General features: G+C 42.5%; 1 protein-coding gene across 1 annotated transcript in view; it reads left to right on the top strand.

Moving 5' to 3' along the window:
• The first annotated feature begins 1,310 nt into the window (after nucleotides 1-1,310).
• LOC126187882 (synaptic vesicle glycoprotein 2C-like) overlaps nucleotides 1,311-15,162 on the top strand; it is a 163,064-nt gene continuing 149,212 nt past the window's right edge. The window contains exon 1 of the mRNA XM_049929219.1: nucleotides 1,311-1,357. Coding sequence (XP_049785176.1) covers nucleotides 1,327-1,357 — 31 coding nt within the window. The 5' untranslated portion in view covers nucleotides 1,311-1,326. The remainder of the gene's footprint in view (nucleotides 1,358-15,162) is intronic.

Below are 15,162 nucleotides of genomic sequence, written 5' to 3'. Positions count from 1 at the left end.
TATCGACTGTAAAATGTATGGGTACAAGTGAATCTTTCACACTGTCGTCTTTGGCAGCTGAAGTTCAAAATTTGCTTTACGAACAAACTACTTTGGACTACAAAGATAAGATGCTCTGACACGGTCAACAGTGTATTCCTCTTCAAATGCTTTTGATCATCCCGTAGTGGCAGCCCAGGGTAGCTGTACGGTCTAAGGCACCTTGCCACAGTTTGCTCGGATCCCTCCGTAGGAGGTTCAAGTCCTCCCTCGGGCATGGGTCTGTGTGTTGTCCTTAGCGTAAGTTAGTTTAAGTTAGATTAAGTAGAGTGTAAGCCTAGGGACTGATGACCTCACCAGTTTGGTCCCATAGGAACTTACCACAAAAAAATCATCCCGTGGTTTTTTTACGCTCACTCGCATTAGGGCGTTTCGGATTGACTATACCATCGGCGGGTGTTTTGCCACGGGGAATATAACAATTAAACTTTAAAGGAAATATACTTTGAACTGAAGATACAGATTAGGTCTTAACAAACAGCAGAACAAACACGCTTTAAGCTCAGGAGACGCATTTTGACATGTGTCGCTGCAAGTGGGAAAACAGCAAAACAGTACAAGCGCATGCGCTTTGTGACTTTGAACCACCACTACAACTTTTACTATTACTACTGTTAAAATTTTGTGACTGAGACATTCTTTTATGGACACCCTATATTACTTTCACTGTCTCATTTTCCAGTCTAATTCTCTCAAAATCGCCTGATGTAATTCGATTTGCTTTGTTCTAGTTTTGTTGATATTCATTTTATAATCTCCTTTCTTCCACAGCAGCTTCTGATAAAATAGCAGTGTCGTCAGAAAATATCAAAGTTTAATTTCTTTAATTCCCTTTCTAAATTTCTCTTCGGTTTGCTTTGCTGCTAGCCGAGAGTCTTGTCTCACTTTTTTCTCAAATACTGCTTCCATTTCACCTATGGGTATACTGCGCTCGAATCTTTTTCAGTATTCTGAACAGGCAACCTTGCTTATAGACACTACTTTGTGGGTGCTGTAATAACGCTCTATAATGTCGAGCTATTATCCTGCCATAATTTCGGTTATATACAGGTTGCTTCGACTTAATACGACAGAGTAACACTTTTTCCACCTTGAATGGGTGCCTGGTACCTTCCCTGGCTGTCGTACATTGAGCCCACACGTGGTCTGTTACGTGTTGCAGAGTTTGCTCTTGGTCCCTAGCGGATCAACTGGCATCACGGCGGATGACGTAAACCGCTCGGGATGTATAGCGGCCTACTGTAAGTTGGTTTCCAGTAGTGCAACAGCCGACATCGGGGTCACAACATGAGGAAGACTATCAAAGTTACTGTGCAAGGTAAATACAGCGTGTTATTTCTGTCTGTTGAATGTAGGAAATACAGCAATAATTGTCTTGGAGATGTTTTTCGTAGTATATTGTGAGTGTTAAATTAAAAGTATCCCACATTTAATGTTTTTGGACAGTACCTTTTCTATATCATTTATGAAAATATCTGAGTCAATTGCTTTCCTTATGCGAATCGAATTTCTGATAATGGGACAATTCAATCTGAAAAGGATAAAAAATTTGCTAAACCACGTTCTTGAAATCTCTCGGCTCCCAAAGATGTCCATTTATCTCATGCTCTCCATATCTAAGGGATGAAGAACTAAATTAGCCGGCCGAAGTGGCCCAGCGGTTCTAGGCGCTTCAATCTGGAACTGCGCGAGCACCACGGTCGCAGGTTCGAATCCTGCCTCGGGCATGGATGTGTGTGATATCCTTAGGTTAGTTAGGTTTAAGTAGTTTTAAGTTCTGATGACCTCAGCAGTTAAATCCCATAGTCCTCAGAACCATTTGAACAATTTGAACTAAATTAACTGTTTTCAATAGAGCGGTAACACCCCCCTCCCTCTCTCTCCCCCACTTAAAACATTTCTTAACAGCTCAACAGATAAGTGTGCGTACTCGTGTCTTTGTTTGTTTGTGTGCGTGCGTGTGTGAGTGTGTGTGTGTGTGTGTGTGTGTGTGTGTGTGTGTGTGTGTGAGAGAGAGAGAGAGAGAGAGAGAGAGAGAGAGAGAGAGAGAGACAGAGTGAGTGGGACAGAGTTATTTGGACTGAAAAACTATTCCACTGTGGGATATCTGTTGCGAAGGATGAGAACACATAGGAATTAGGTCAGATAAGTGTACCCTATGAAACAATAATTAATTCAAGACCCTAAGCTGTCTACAGGCATTGATATACATCAACGGGGACAGTTGTAAATGTGTGCCCCGAACGGGACTCGAACCCGGGATCTCCTGCTTACATGGCAGACGCTCTATCCATCTGAGCCAGCGAGGGCACAGAGAATAGTGCAACTGCAGGGATTTATCCCGTGCACGCTCCCCGTGAGACCCACATTCCCGACTTAATGTCCACACACTACATTCGCAGTGTCCCTGCCCATTACACTAGACAGTCTTACCGAGTCCGGTAAGAGTTCGGGCAATGGGTGCGCATCCAGCACAGAAGAAGAAGGTCAATGGCCTGTTAGCCTTAACTATATGAAGATGGTATTTGTTCTTTCTGACTTATCCGAATGAAATGTACGAATGAAATGAGTAATACTCAGGTCCTTTGTGAGATAAGGAGAGTTTAGTTGTAAACAGTTCCCAGGAAATGTTCTAAGCCTGATTTGTGGTGACCGGCATATTTCCCAAGATTTAAACTTTGGGATTCAGGGAAAACTCTACCAGTTTTAAAAGCTCTCTCAATATTCAACTCGGGGCTTCACCTCTTTCTTGTGGTTTGTCGACACGATAATAAACCGTTTTCTCATGTAACATGTGCCTGAACCTAGCGCGTGGTGCATCACAAATATAGTGTGTGCACCTACACAATTCGATCTACATCTACTTACATTAATATCCTGCTAACCACTATGAGCTGCATGACGCAGGGACTCTCCATCGTATTGGATCCTTTTCGATCTGTTCATGTATGGAGCGCAGAAAGAACGATTATTTCATAGCATCAGCGGACGCTGCAATTAAGTCTAATCTCGCTTCGGTCCCTACGGGAGCGATACGTAGACGAAATGTCACTCGGACACAGTTTATCAAACTCGCTCCCCTTTGCGTCGATTCACAGTTAAGTCACACGCCAGTTGAGTCACAACGCTTCCGTACAACACCCACAGTTTCATTACACTTCGGAGCTGGAGGGCGTGGTAAATATTGTTCCATCAGACACGAACACATTTGTGTACTTTCCAAAAGAGCTTTATCCAGATTACTCATTTACACTTTACACAATTATACACTCACTGCTTTAACGGTGAGCAAGTCACACTGTTCATCCACATGTACATCCACATGGATACTCTGGAAGTCATACTGAAGTGTCTGGCAGAGGATTCATCGAACCACGTTCACAATAACTGGCTATTATTCCAGTCTCGATCAACGAGCGGGAAGAACGAACTCCTGTATCTTTCCGTGCGAGCTCTGACTTCCCTTATTTTATCATGATGATAGTTTCTCCTCGTGTAGGTCGGCGTCAACAAAATATTTTCGCATTCGGAGGAGAAAGTTGGCGACTGAAATTTCTTGAGAATATTCCGCCGCAACCAAAAACGCCTCCCACCCCCAAAGCCAGTATCATGACAGTGACACTCTCTCTCCCCTATTTCGCGGTAATATAAAACGTGCTGCTCTTCTTTGAACTTTCTGGATGTACTCCGTCACTCCGTTAATCCTATCTAGGGGTGTAGGCAGTCTCTTTCGCAGATCTGTCACATTATCTAAGTGTTCTGCCAATGAAACGCAGTCTTTAGTTTGCCTTCTCCATTACATTTTCTACGTGTTTTTTCCAATTTAAGTTGTTTGTAATTTTAATTCCTAAGTATTTGATTGAATTTACGGCCTTTAGATTTGACTGATTTATCGTGTAATCGAAATTTAACGGACTCCTTTTGGCGCTCATGTGCACATCCTCACACTTTTCGTTATTTAGAGCGAAGTGCCAGTTTTCGTACCACACAGAAATCTTTTCTAAATCGTTTTTCCATTTTGTTTTGATCTTCTGGTGACTTTTATAGATGATAAACGGCAGCATCGTCTGCAAACAACCTAAGACAGCTGCTCAGATTGTCTTATAAGTCATTTATGTAGATAACGAACTGCATAGGGCCTTTAACACATCCTCTGGGGACGCCAGAAATCACTTCTGTTTTACTCGATGACTTTCCCTCAGTTACTACGAACTATTACCTCTCTAACAGAAAATCACGAATCTAGTCGCATAAATGAGACGATATTCTATAAGCACGTAATTTCACTACAAGCCGCTTGTGTGGTACAGTGTCAAAAGTTTTCTCGATATCCATAAATACGAAATCATTTTGGAATCCCTTGCCAATAGCACTTCGTGTGAGTAAAGAGCTAGTTGTGTTTCATAAGAACGATATTTTATAAAACCATCTTTACTGTGAGTAAACTGACCGTTCTCTTCGAGGTAATTCATAATGTTCGAACACAATATATGTTCCAAAACACTGCTGCATATCGACGTGAATGATATGGGCCTGTAGTTTGATGTATTACTCTTATTAACTTTCTTTCTATTGGCCGACCATTACGAAGTAATATTTACCTGAGTCTTCCGCGAGGGTCAGGTTGTCATTACAGAATTCATATTTATTCAATTCACTGCCGACGCCCTTGAATATCTACTTTCTACGAAGCTGTTTCAGAATTCGTGTTTTCATTTGCCTGACAGTATCGCTGTCTCCCCCACGGATCTTCTTATATTACTGTCATCCTGTTTAAGTCACACATTTTGCACTGTTAATGCCAAATTAAAATAATATTTTGCAGATAATAATAGCGTTACTTGTACACCGCGTCCGCCCATCCACACGGTTCAAATGCCAGTGGTGATGATATGCGCCGACTCATATCAATGCTGCCTTCGCGTAGTCGACGACAGTGATGAAAAGGCGATGACATTGTCCAGCTGCTCGCAGCTACTATGCGAGTGCGTAAATAGAGCCACGCCGGAACGACAGTATGCTTACAGACTGGAAGCAAGGTAATAACGTTCATTGGTTACTGGCATAACCTTGAGACACGCCGCTGGAATGCAGAGAGACTTGACTTGACACCGAAAACAAGTTAATGACATTTCTTGTTTACTGACACAGTACTGAGGCATAGGCCTACTCTGAAATTATCTTACACCACAACCATTCTAGTCTTTCTAACAAGAAAACACGACTCATCTCACAGAGACAAGCTGACCTCTATAAACTGGTAGTCTCTTTTCAGTGACGGCTATACCTTTTGGATCAGGATTACCAAAAAAAAACATTTAGTCAAAATGCAATTCTTTTCAGTTCGAAGCAGGCTACACCAATAACAGATCCTAAATCTAATTCTTACCTGCAAAGATAACGTAGTCGCTAGAGATTTTTTTCACAGATGTTCTCATAAGACAAATTAATGAGATATTACAGCAGATACCGTAGAATGCGTATGAGAGATAGACACTACAAGGAGCTAAACGATAAGAAACTGGAAGAAATATTATAAGCACTGAATTTTCTTGGTACCCGTCGGAAATTGGTACAGAGCACTCAACACCATAGAGCTGAAAGGCATGTGATTTGAGAATAACACATCTCAACCAGCTGTAGCGACATTAATAAAGTGTTACTAAGTGCATCTGTCTTTTATTACAAATTAATGTTAACTGTGTTTTAGACGATTATTTTCATTGTAAAATGCTTATCAGGATGAAATAGCCATATGAACTGTCGGAGTGACAATTTGGAATGAGGGAACTGTCTCTAATGACTCCATATGTTTAAAGTCATTGAGAAATACAGGGTGTCCCACTCAAGCCTCCCTGATTTCAAGGACCCAGGAGAGAAAAACCAAAGTAGATGCGACAGTGAAAAATGCACCACATTGTGCAGTATCTCAAAGAATTTGTATTCCCGCGTCAGAAGTACCAAGTATCGTCGCCAGAGTGCAGCATGGTCGCATGAAGTGAAATGGCGACTCCACGGCAGCACACACAAGCTGTAGTGTCGTTTGCAGGAACAAAATCGTCGATTACTGTGCAGGCAAAGGTCCCGAGTTCGAGTCTCGGTTGGGCACACAGTTTTAATCTGCCAGGAAGTTTCTTAACAAGAAGTGTTCTTAAACATTCTCTCGGTGCACATTATGGAGTTTCAGAAGAGACAGTGGAGGAAATCAAGCATACGTTTCTCAGAAGCCCACGTAAGTCAATTCGTCAAGCATGTAGGCAACTTGATGTACCTCGATCAACACTGCATCGTGTAGTTCACCAGTATCTTCGTATGTGTGCTTACAAAGTGCAACATCTGACGCCGAACGACAAACCACGCTGACAACAATTTGCTGCGGATTTGCTGCAGCATATTGATATGGATGCCAGCTTCCTGGGAGGATGTTTATTCTGAGACGAGGCAACCTTTCATCTATCAGGAAAGGTTAATAGGCATAATGTTCGGATTTCGGGTTCACAAAATCCGCACATTGTCATTGAACATGTTCATGACAGCCCTAAACTAAACGTCTAGTGGGGGCTAATGCACGACAGGATTGTTGGACTGTTCTTCTTTGCGGAACAAATAGTGAATGGGTCAGTGTATCTGGACATGTTGGAGCAGTTTGTGTGCCCTCAGATACAAGACTTGCAACCCATCGGTCAACGGCTGTTCGCAAGTTCCTGGACAGGAAATTTCCCAGTCAGACACAGAGGACCAATTGCAAGGCCACCACGTTCTCCCGACATTACGCCGCTTGATTTCTTCATGTGGGGATTCGTGAAGGACCGCGTGTATGCGACCAAAGTGGGTGGTATTCCTACGTTGCGACCTCTTATCACTAATGTGATTGTAACTATAACAGAGAAAATGTTACAAAGAACATGGCAAGATATTGAATTCTTTTCTTTTCTTTTCCTTGTGCCTTTTTTCCTGCAGATACGCAGGGTCGGCATGGTTAATCGGATGTGGCAATGTTAGTGGAAAGGGTGTACAGACGGCCTTCCTGCCGCCACCCCATACCCCCTGGGACGGAATAACTGTACGCCAACCATCTGCGACTAGTGTAATCCATGGAATAGTGCAAAAGTGTTCAGATGTCTGCGAGCCGTGTAACGGAGGCGGGACGTGGGGACCAGCCCGGTATTCACCTAGGGGGATGTGGAAAACCGCCTAAAAACCACACCAGGCTGCCCAGCACACCAGCCGTCATCGTTAATCCGCCGGGCGGATTCGATCAGGGGCTGGCGTACCTACCCGAGTCCAGGAAGTAACGCGTTAGTGCTCTCAGCTAACCTGGTGGGTATGGCAAGATATTGAATATAGACTTGATATTCTTCATGCTACAAATGGTTCACATGTAGACAAGTATTGATGGTATATAAATAAATTCTTTGAGATGTTCTACAGTGTGACGCATTTTTTATTGTCGTACCTACTGTGTTTTCCTTTCATGGGTCTTTGAAATCAGGGAGGTTTGAGTGGGACACCCTGTATAAAGGGCGATCGAAAAGTTTCCGTTAGAATGCCGTCCAATCCAGAATCCGTATGCAAATTAAGCAAAATCACCTTGACCATTGACGCAATTATCCCACCGAGGGACCAACTTGAAGATAATCCTCTTATAAAACATCATGTTGTGCTGTTTGAAGAAGTCCGCAACTACCTTTTGCACATCCTCGTTCGAAAGGAATCGTCGACCTTTCAAAGCCTTTTTTTAAGGGGCGTGATAATCGCATGGGGAGAGATCAGGACTATATGGCGGGCTGTCGAGTGCCACTTTAGTTGGAGTAACTACTGTCTTACGACATTTGCGATCTGAGGACAAGCTTTATCATGGAACAGCACACCCCTCGTCGCAGTGGTATGTTTCGACACACATGCTGTCCCATACATATTATTCATTCTACGATGGATGCCTGCCGGTGTCTGCCCTTAGGCAGCCAAGAAAATAATAACAGGTGGGTCCCATTGGGGCGCATTTGGTAATAACGTCGCCATAGTTCACGTTTCCACGTTTACCGCACGCACGTCTGAAAGACACGAATGCCACTGTAGTCCCTTGCGTACATATCGGCGGTTATATGCTCGCATCGAAGTGGCGCTACTTTGCATATACGCTGCAGGAACGACCTCGAATGGAATCTTTTTATCACCTCTTATGTATCTGATATCCGTGTCATCTTCCCACACATTGTCGTTACGATGTTGTAAAATCTTTACGTTAAAAGCAGTACTTATTTTAATCTCTCAATCGTTGGTGATGGTGGCATCCCGAAAGCACGCAGCCACATTGTATTTTATTGTGTGAAAGATTACAGTGTTCCTCATCCTTAACGCTACTGATGTTGAATGTTTGCATACTATGCATAATCGATTTCGAAAACCACATTGTACCATCATTTGTATCTGAGAAATAAATTATGCTTATCTCGATTTAATGAAGTACTTCCATGTCTGGATAGGCAATAACCACCCGTATCCTGCCATGTTATTTTACTTAACAGGTGAAATCAAGTAAAGTTGGACGAAAACTTGGTTTCTTGGTCATGCAACACAAGTGGACGTGATGGTCTAACGGGAAGAATACTAAAATATGACACTGCAGAGACCGAGTTTAGTCCCAGATGGGAGTAGGAGCTCCCATGTCCATTGAGCATGCTATCCGATTAGTACTGGGGTTAGGACCTTAGCTGAGAGTAAAAGTCGGCCTGGGCGACGGGGCTGCCACCATCCCCCTTCGTGTGTCGCTACAAAGAAGGGCTGCACTCTCTTTTCAGGCTAATAGCTCGTCCACGTGTTTGCAGCAGACTTTACCTACGCATACGAAACCCAAACTGACCTTCGCACATACCAAGAAAACCAAACAAAAAGAACTTTTTGCATAAATTTATGTGAGTTTACCTTCATGGTAAAGTGGTAAGGCAGGATACTGGTGTTCTCGGCTACCCACTCACGGACGAGTTTCACTGAAGCTTTATAGGTTTAATTGACTTCTCGTATAGATCTGGTGATGGGATGTTTATTCCAGAATCGATCAAGTATGTTTTACGAATAATCAGCACTAGTGAAGTGTTGTCAGAGGAAGTCTGTAATTTTTCATATAGTAAAAACCAGCACTTCCCATGCACATTTTAATTTTTTCTGCACGTTGTTGTTGTACTGCAGTTTAATCTTTTATTAGGAGTTACTATTCAAATCAGTGTGAATTTGATTTATGCCTGAAACAAGAAGTCGGCTATGTTTGATATTATACCGATTTAGTTTGTATCTTTTACTTTTCTGTAATGACATTTTACTACTTTCTGTATTGTGTATCTTATACAGCGAAGCGCCAAAGAAACTGGTATAGGCGTGCGTATTCAAATACAGAGATATGTAAACAGGAAGAATACGGCGCATCGGCCAGCAACGCCTGTATACGACAACAAGTGTCTGGTGCAGTAGTTAGATTGGTTATTGCTTCTACAATGGCAAGTTACCAAGATTTAAGTGCGTCTGAACATGGTGTTATAGTCAGAGCACAAACGATTGAACACAGTATCTCCGAGAGAGCGATGAAGTGGGCATTTTCCCGTAAAACCATTTCACGACTGTACCGTGAATATCAAAAATTCGGTGAAATATCAAATCTCCCACATCGCTGAGGCCGGAAAAATATCCTGATCCTGCAAGAACGACTCAAAAGAATCGTTCAACGTTACAGAAGTGCAACCCTTCCGCAAATTGCTGCAGATTTCAATGCTGGGCCATCAGCAAGTGTCAGCGGGCGAACCATTCAACGAACATAATCGATGTGGGCTTTCGGATCCGAAGATCCACTCGTGTACCGTTGCTGGCTACACGACGCAAAGCATTGCGCCTCGCCTGGACTTCTCAACATCGACATTGGACTGTTGATGATTGGAAACATGTTGTTTGGTCGGACGAGTCTCTTTTCAAATTGTATGTAGCGTATGGATGTGTACGTGTATGGAGATAACCCCATGAATTCATGGAACCTATGTGTCAGCAGGGGAGTGTTCAAGCTGGTGGAGGCTCTGTAATAGTGTGGGGCGTATGCAGTTGGTGTGTTGTGGAACCCCTGATACGTCTAGATTCGACTCTGACAGGTGACACGTACATAAGCATCCTGTCTGATAACCTGCGTCCATTAATGTCCACTGTTCATTTCGGCGGACTTGGGCAATTCCAGCAGGACAATGCGACACCCCAAACGTCCAGAATTGCTGCAGAGTGACTCCAGGAACACTCTTCTGAGTTTAAACACTTCCTCTGGCCACCAATTCCCATGAACATTATTAAGCATATCCGGGATGTCTTGCAACGTGCTGTTCAGAAGAGACCTCCTCCTCATGCCCCCACGTTCCCATGCTATGTTTTTCTCTTTTTGCCATCAACTATTCTCCTGAAGTCTCTTTCGATCCCTGATGATTTATTATATCACAACCGAATTACCTTTAATTCGGACATTACACGATTCAACCAGCCAGCCAACTGAAGATTCACAATGGAGCCCATTTCAAACTCTATCACATGTCGACAGACATCTGAGGTGTTCAGGTCCCTTATCAATCATACACAGGCTGGTAACAACATTAAACACAGCACAGAGAATGTAACTCTAATCATTTACATACCCGCCGATGGTATGTAAGAGTGCGAAGATACACTGACGTCCGATCATCTCTTGTGGGTGCCTCATTTTACGGGAAACCAAGAAAAAACAGAGCTGATCTCCAGGATCATTATTTTCTAGCTAAAGTATCCGTCCTTGGCTTTCTCTTTCCCAAGAACCAATCTTCGAAAGTCTCTTTCTATCTGACGTTTTATTAAGTCATATTAAAACTTTCATAACGTTCTAAGCAGAAACTACACACACAAATATGGGTCGCTAATGCCTACTCTTGCAGACGTTTCAGACTTGAAACTGCACCAGTTCTCGCAACCCGGTTAGCTCTTAGTGGCAGATAACACAATGTATGACTGCTAGAGTTAGAATGAGTACACAAGCAAACACTGTCTTCTGATGCAACGAGTTTCGGCCTGAAATTGCACTCATGATGTTGAAATATGAGGCCCCCAGGAATTGTTATTATTATCATTATTGCTGATAATAATATAAATACAAGAGACAAACGGAGTTGTCCTTGCATACTTTGTATTCCTACTATTCCTGTGGGTCAGGCAGGACAACTTGAGTTGTTGACAACTTGTTGCAGACTTAAAGTTGTACACTAACGTCCTCCTCGCCTGATCTGTCACTAAGATTATTTTGAATTTGGGCGTAGTAATGCTAACTAAATTGCTTGAAGAGAGGAGTGGACGGTTTTTAACATGAGTCAGATTCCACTGGTATTTAAACCGAACTGTTTTCATTGTTATTACTGCACATATCTTCGTCCAATATCATTATTTATCGTAAATTGGTGTACAAAGCTTAGGGACGAAAGTAAATTTCGTGTGATGCATCACCGGTACGCAATATACACTCCTGGAAATTGAAATAAGAACACCGTGAAATCATTGTCCCTGGAAGGGAAAACTTTATTGACACATTCCTGGGGTCAGATACATCACATGATCACACTGACAGAACCACAGGCACATAGACACAGGCAACAGAGCATGCACAATGTCGGCACTAGTACAGTGTATATCCACCTTTCGCAGCAATGCAGGCTGCTATTCTCCCATGGAGACGATCGTAGAGATGCTGGATGTAGTCCTGTGGAACGGCTTGCCATGCCATTTCCACCTGGCGCCTCAGTTGGACCAGCGTTCGTGCTGGACGTGCAGACCGCGTGAGACGACGCTTCATCCAGTCCCAAACATGAACTTATTTGCAAGTTTTTCACTTTTGATTCTCAGTGCTTATTTCCCTTCGTCGATAAGAACATTCGTAGGTGTGGATAGCATGGCTCCAGTGCCTATTCGAATAAAGCAATACTGAACTCTTGTTCGGATACCGAATTTCTTGCTCCATTATCATGCATCCGTAACTAAAGACTGATCTCACAAAAATACAGCATGCGTTGACCAGAGTTTTCGGCTGAGCTCCCAACCATGTGCCGCCCACGCATCTCAGTGCATTCATCTTCGTTTCTATCTCAGGAACAAACATCACTTATGTGAGGTCTCCACGTTAATCTCGAATAAATTCTCATGCCTAGAAACTCAGGTTGGCTCCTGAATGGCACATTTATTTCATCAATTCTCATATTATCCGGGTAAAGTGAAATACTCCTTCGCGTAAAAGTAACTACCAATGATTCAAAGTTTTAATACTATATGATCCATAATTTCATCTGCTATTTCTACAGAATAAGCTGCTTAATACAGGCTAGTCCAAGACCATCAGTGAATCCTTACATACCCTTTGAGGCACTGTATACAGGAGGGGAGCGATATGGGTTTCGGAGAGAGACAATTGTCATCTGTCTGAGGGTCGATGGCATTTCTTTCGTACTTAACTTATATTCTTCTTTCTGACAGCAAAGATGTAATTCTGCAGATTAGTTTAAGAGATAATCTGCTTGGAAAAAGTTTTCCACTCAATACGCATTATCCTAAGACCCGTCAGAGAATACCGAAAACAGGAGAAGTTATTCATGAAGATTAGTTCAATGCCAGTTGTCAAAATTTGTATATTGTCAAGTGCACTCCTCCCCTTCATAGTTAACGATTTGTATCTCTGTTTATTAATAGGGGCTCTCAATGAACTGCAGACGCGTTTACTAGTTACTTACAAGTAAAGGCTACGATGACTGGAGTGTAGCTTTCGGTAGAGGTATCGCACTAAATGTATGCTCTAGCAGTATAGTAAAGCCAGATTTTTTTAAAGACATACACTATTCAAATAACTACCATGTTTAGTCATAGTTTTGAGTTTTGTAAACTGGACAGTTTTACATTTATATACATTTAAAGCAAGATCCCAATGTTATTAATATCTGACTAAACATTTTTACCTTTCTCAGACAGTACTTCTTTCTAGATAACTGCATCATCTGATAAATCCGAGGTTATTGTTAATACTGCCTGCGAGGTCCCAAGAGCCCCAAAACACTTCGTTGGGGCACACCTGAAGTTGCTCCTACATCTGTCGATAAGTTTTCATCCAAGATAACATGCTGCCTGCTCTCTATCATGAAACCCTCAGTCCGGTCACTCTATACGATCGTAACTTCGTTAATACACTTTGATCTGGTGCTGAGTCTAATGCTTTTCTGGAGTCAAGATGTACATCATATATCTGCCTCTATCCACGGTTTTCACAAATTACCGCAATAAAATCGATAGTTGGGTTTCGCAAGAACGGTATTTTTGAAATCCATACTGGTTGGCACGAAGTAGGTCATTCTGTTCTGCACACCTTGCTAAGTTTAAGCCTTGGATTTGTTCTAACATCGTGCAGCAGGTAGATCGCAAAGATATGACAGTGTCGTAAGTGGAGAACCAGTTACGTCGTGTGTTATCCGGGTCTGCCTGTGTGATGATATTATTTTTAGAATGAGGCAGAAGAAGGCAGTGAGACTTATGGGACTTTGCTATACGTCATGATAACGGTGTTTGTTAAACCTGGCCGTGCTAGTAGCATCACACTCTGCGCTGCTTATGGTAGTGCGCGCAAGAGATCCGTGTCGGTGTTTGTCAATGACTCCATGTTTACTCAGTGTCACTTCCATGCTCTTCACGTCCTGCACGGCTGTAAGATTCGTTTTTGACTCGATGTGTTTTCGTCTCGTGCAGCAGGTAGATCGCAAAGATATGACAGTGTCGTAAGTGGAGAACCAGTTACGTCGTGTTATCCGGGTCTGCCTGTTTGATGATATTATTTTTAGAATGAGGCAGAAGAAGGCAGTGAGACTTATGGGACTTTGCTATACGTCATGATAACGGTGTTTGTTAAGCCTGGCCGTGCTTGTAACTTCACACTCTGCGCTGATTATGGTAGTGGCACAAGAGATCCGTGTCGGTGTTTGTCAATGACTCCGTGTTTACTAAGTCTCACCTCCATGCTCTTCACGTCCTGTACGGCTGTAAGATTTGTTTACGACTCGATGTGCTGTCGTTTCCAAATGTACTAATGCCTTGCTTGAATTACAGTTAAAAGTTTATAATGTATGAATAATGAAATTTCGTGTACGGATTTTTATTTTATCAAATGTCAGCATAAGTTGCTTAGGACATTAGGAAGTTTGCTGCAGCAAGTACAGTGGATAAAAGGTTGTAGATAATTGGTGTGTTAGAGTTTACTGTAGATAAATTATGAAAAAGAACATAAAGTATCCGATGGGTGCCTTGCACAACAGTTTCTTTACTTCAAGTTACACGGTCTTTGTGATCTGGTTTAATGTTAAATTAATGAGTTCATAGGGCACCGCCGAGCATTGCGGAAGATGACTGTAAAAAATTGCATGAAATCGAAGGAAGAAACCTCTCGTGAGTTCCAAAATGCTACCAGCAGTCCGACTATCACAACGACCGTGCGCAAGGAATGAAATGGAAACGTGTACAATGGTCGAACAGACCTTAATAAGACACATATTTCTGCAGTCTGTGTGTAAAAAGCAAAATTTTGTTCACATATGAAGTGTGAATTTACAGGTAATTTTAGTGACACATGTAAACAACTGCATCTGACACACAGCTTTTTAAGTTTACATGTCTGGTTTGAAACTGAGATGGAGACTTACCAGCTGTGACAATACCGTAAATCCTAGTTTTTACTAAACGTTTATAATCCCCGAGGTGCCATTGTTTTAAGCTTTGCTGTTGCTGTACTCTTCAGTCGAAACACTGGTTTGATGCAGCTCTCAAGTCCCTCTATGCAAGCTGCTTCATCTCCGCACGAGCTACTGCAGTCCACATCCATTTCGATCTGCTTATTCTAGTCTTTGTCTCAGTCTACAGTTTTTGTCCTCCACACTTCCCATTAGCATTAAACTGAAGCTTCCTTGGTGCCTCAGGATGTGTCCTATAAACCGACCCTTTCTTGTAGTCAAACTGCGTTTTCCCCCAATCCTGTTCAGTATTTCCTTATTAGTTAATCGATCTGTCCATCAAATTTTCAACATTCTTCTGCGTCACCACATTTCA

This window comes from Schistocerca cancellata, chromosome 5 (assembly GCF_023864275.1).
Source record: "Schistocerca cancellata isolate TAMUIC-IGC-003103 chromosome 5, iqSchCanc2.1, whole genome shotgun sequence".
Taxonomy (NCBI): Eukaryota; Metazoa; Arthropoda; class Insecta; order Orthoptera; family Acrididae; genus Schistocerca; species Schistocerca cancellata.
The sequence above is the reverse complement of the archived record's forward strand: the minus strand, read 5'-3'. Positions and strand labels throughout refer to the sequence as shown.